Here is a 3463-nt window from a genome sequence, read left to right as displayed (position 1 = left end):
GCGGGCGCGCGCTCCCTACCTCGCCGCGGCGCCCCACGTAGACGAAGGCGCAGAGCGGGCGGAAGGCGCCCGTGCCGCAGGCCAGCGCGTGGCTCCGGTTGTAGGGCTGCAGCAGGCGCACGAAGTTGGCGCACTCGGTCTGCGGCGGGGGCGGCGCCGTGAGCGGCGGCGGCGAGGTTCCCACGCGGGAGATTCCCACGCGCCYGCCCGTCCCTCCCGCCCCACCTGCTCCCGCCGGGAAACAAAGGCAGGAAACGCAGGAGCCGGAGAGGCAAGACGGATCCTGCTGCTGCCCGGCGCCCGTCCGCAGGGAACGGCTCGGGACGTCCCGATCCCATGGTGGCRACCGCAGGGATTCAGCGCCTTATCYGACTGCCTCGCGCCATTCCCGGGGCTCTTCCCAACAGGGAAGGGCAGCTTCCCAGTGCAGCCACCAGCTCTGTCCCCATCCAGCGTCCCACAYGGACGCTGTCCCCAGGGCGGGACGYGCRGCCCATGGGATCACCCAAGGTCTCCTCACGGAGAAGGCCCGTGGTGGAGGGGCTTCCTGGTTATCACAAAGCCTTGGATGGGGCCACGTCCCCTGCATCCCAAGGGCCCACTCGAAATGCCTGGGACGCCCGGGGGCCGCGATAAGGGCCGAGTCCTCGGCCGGCAGCGCGAGGCCCCTCGTGCGCTGGGAACGGGGCCGCCAAGCTGCCCCCGGGGGTTCCCAGCCTCCCCGCTGTTTATTTTCCTTTCGCAAAGAGCCTCTAAAATAGCAAGTTAGGAAAAAAAACCTTTGGAAAATAAAGAGGGAGCTGCCCCCAGCCCGGGTCTGCTGGCGGGAGCTTGCAAAATAAACACGCCGAGCGGGACCGGGAGCGATTAGTCTGGGCCGAGGGAGCCGCGGGGGCTCCGCTCCTGTTCCATGTCAGGGCACGGAGTATTGGGAGCGACGGCAGAGCGGGATACGGATCGGGGGACGGAGCCCAYGAACCCAATCGAGCTGCTGATTTTGCACTGCCAGGGCATGGTCAGATCCCGCAGCTCGCTCCCACCTAGCTCCGGGCACGGAGCAATTCCCGACACAGCTCCCCGCCGTGCCCTGCTGAGGCCGTGCACCGCTCAGCGCACTGATGGCCTGGCCACAGGCTCCCCACTGAGGTCCCCCTGGCCATGGGGAGGCGCAGGGGGATCCCGGGACCCCCCCCCAGGCCACGTGGGCTGACAAGGACTCACCACGGGGTCCTTGCCCTTGCGGACACACTCCTCCACCTGCCCGGGGCCGGGCGGCCAGTGGATCTGAAACACGACGGGGACGGGTTGGTGCTTGTGCCACCCCGTCACGGAGACCGAGGGCTCCTCATTTCCCCCTCTGCTTCCTCCCCGCCCCAGGGGAAGGGGCAGAGGGAGGCGGTTTGGGCGGGCTGAGCCCCGGCGCAGCTCGGTGCAGCGGGCGCCCCGCTCACCTCCCTGGCGCCGGCGCCGGGCCGGTCCAGCCGCAGCGAGTAGAGCGCGTCCTTGGCGCCCACGAAGAGCCGCTCGCGGTACTCGTCCAGGTGGAGGCTGCGGAGGCCCACGGGCCCGYGGAGGCCGAGCAGGAGGACGGAGCGGTTGGTGCTCAGCAGCTCTGTGGCGCATGAAAGGGCTCTTATCTACGTGCGCCGCGTGGTGATAACAGCACCGGCTCCCCGGCCACGGCGGGCACGATGGAATCAGCCTTGAATTCCCATTGCCGACCACGACCAGGAACCCGTATGGCAAAGCCGGACACCAAACTGGTCCCCCTGGGGCTAATGCACCCTSTGTCCCCTTGCAAAGCCACAACCAAAGTTGCCCAGGCTGCCGGTCAAGCGGACAAGGACAAAGAGCCATTGAGGAGCGCGGCTGCATCCCGGGATGCCCCCGTGCCCCTCAGGCCACTGGATGGATCCAGGAACCCCCTGCCCGGCACCGGCCTCAACCCTCTGTTTGGGTCCGGTGCCCACAGAGCAGACGGCACCAGGAGCATCCTCTGCTCGGGTGATTTGACGGGATATTCACAGCTCGTGGGACTCTGCATCCCCTCTCCCTGGCAGGCACCCTGCGCCCTCCCGCCTCGCCAGGCCCGGCCCAGGAACACGCAGCCACCGCCTCCTATTCTTGACCGGCAATGATATTTCCCCAGCTCGCAATCTCGGCGCCCAAGGAAACGGCTCCGTTTATTGTTTCGGGCAGGGCTTTCCCGCCCCCCCAGCCCCGTGAATTCCTGCTGCTCCTCATCTTACATCAGCCCCGTGCTCTCTCCCATGGGATGACCCATTCCCATTCCTGCTCCGGGGAGCGGCAGCACCCTGCTCCCCATGGACAGGGAGGGCTCCCCAGCCCCATTGCTCTGGGGCTCCCGGCCGGAGCGGGGCTGTTCCCTGCTCCAGGAATGGCTCCGAAAGCCCCCGCATCCCGCGCTGACAAGCTAAGCAGAAGCAGCTTTGCATTTCGGCAGCGCTCCTTTTTAAGGCCATTCACAGACTTCTGATGGTTTTAATTGAGATTTTCATTATTTTCCCTCCCTCTCTTTCATGGAAAAGACAGTGGCAGGACTTGTTCCATGGGAAATATCAGCTTCTGCTTCCAATTTGGACGAGGAACAGGATAATCAGCTCAAAATGAGCTTCAAAACGAGCTCMTTTCCCACAGGAGCCAGGAAAACCCGGGCAGCCTTGAGGAGCCGCTCGGCCGAATGCAGCCGGAGGCTCCGCTCCTGGATGGAAGATGCCCGGTCCCTGCATGCCAGATCCCAAACCCAACTCCTGCCACCGAGTCACGGCCTAGGACAGACCGAGGGACACAGCCAGCCCATGTCCCAGTATCACCTCCCACCCGTGGTGTCTCTCCATGTCCTGGCATRGGACATTTGCCAGGATGAGCCTGAGGGAGCCCCTCTCGTGCACAGCAGCTCCCTGGGCTTTCCCGGCTCCGGTCCCTTCCAGGGCAGGGGGCATGGCATCAGCCAAGGGGTTTCTAAAGCCCCTGTCATCACTTTTAGGCGGCGTGCACAGCCGGAGATGCTCCAGCCTCCCCCTCGCTGTCACGTTCAGCTGAGCTCAGCGACACGCCGAGCTAGCGGAACGGGGCGACGCAAGGAGCTCGAGCCGCTAATTAAAACCAAACATTCCCGATCCAGAGGGCCCCGCCGCACCTGCCCTGCCGCCCACCCGCCCGGGCACGGGGAGCCCGGGACAGCGCTCCCGGCGCCTCCCTCCTCCGCCGGGATCGCACGCGGCTCCCGCCGCTGCCTCCCTCCGGCCGCAGCCCCGACGGCTCCCGGCCCGCTCCCGCTCCCGGTGCCCGCTCACCGCTGTAGGACAGGCGGAGCCGGGGCCGGCTGCTCCCCGCGGCCACCAGCGCTGCCCAGAGCCACCAAAGCGCCGCCCGCATCGCGCCGCCGCTGCGGGGCCGCCCCCGCCGCGCGCGCCTTTATGGACCGCCCGGCCCGGCCCGG

General features: G+C 67.1%; 1 protein-coding gene across 1 annotated transcript in view; it reads right to left on the bottom strand.

Annotated features, from left to right (window-relative positions):
- The window catches only part of SEMA3G (semaphorin 3G), a 7962-nt gene extending 4563 nt beyond the window's left edge, over nucleotides 1-3399 (bottom strand). Inside the window, exons 1-4 of the mRNA XM_026046115.1 lie at nucleotides 3318-3399; nucleotides 1452-1612; nucleotides 1222-1284; nucleotides 20-139 (exon numbers count right to left, since the gene is read on the bottom strand). Of these exons, the coding sequence (XP_025901900.1) occupies nucleotides 20-139; nucleotides 1222-1284; nucleotides 1452-1612; nucleotides 3318-3399 (426 nt within the window). The remainder of the gene's footprint in view (nucleotides 1-19; nucleotides 140-1221; nucleotides 1285-1451; nucleotides 1613-3317) is intronic.
- Between the last annotated feature and the right edge of the window lie 64 nt (nucleotides 3400-3463).

Source organism: Nothoprocta perdicaria, unplaced genomic scaffold, assembly GCF_003342845.1.
Source record: "Nothoprocta perdicaria isolate Ctin4 unplaced genomic scaffold, notPer1 scaffold_42, whole genome shotgun sequence".
In the NCBI taxonomy this organism is placed as follows: Eukaryota; Metazoa; Chordata; class Aves; order Tinamiformes; family Tinamidae; genus Nothoprocta; species Nothoprocta perdicaria.
The sequence above is the reverse complement of the archived record's forward strand: the minus strand, read 5'-3'. Positions and strand labels throughout refer to the sequence as shown.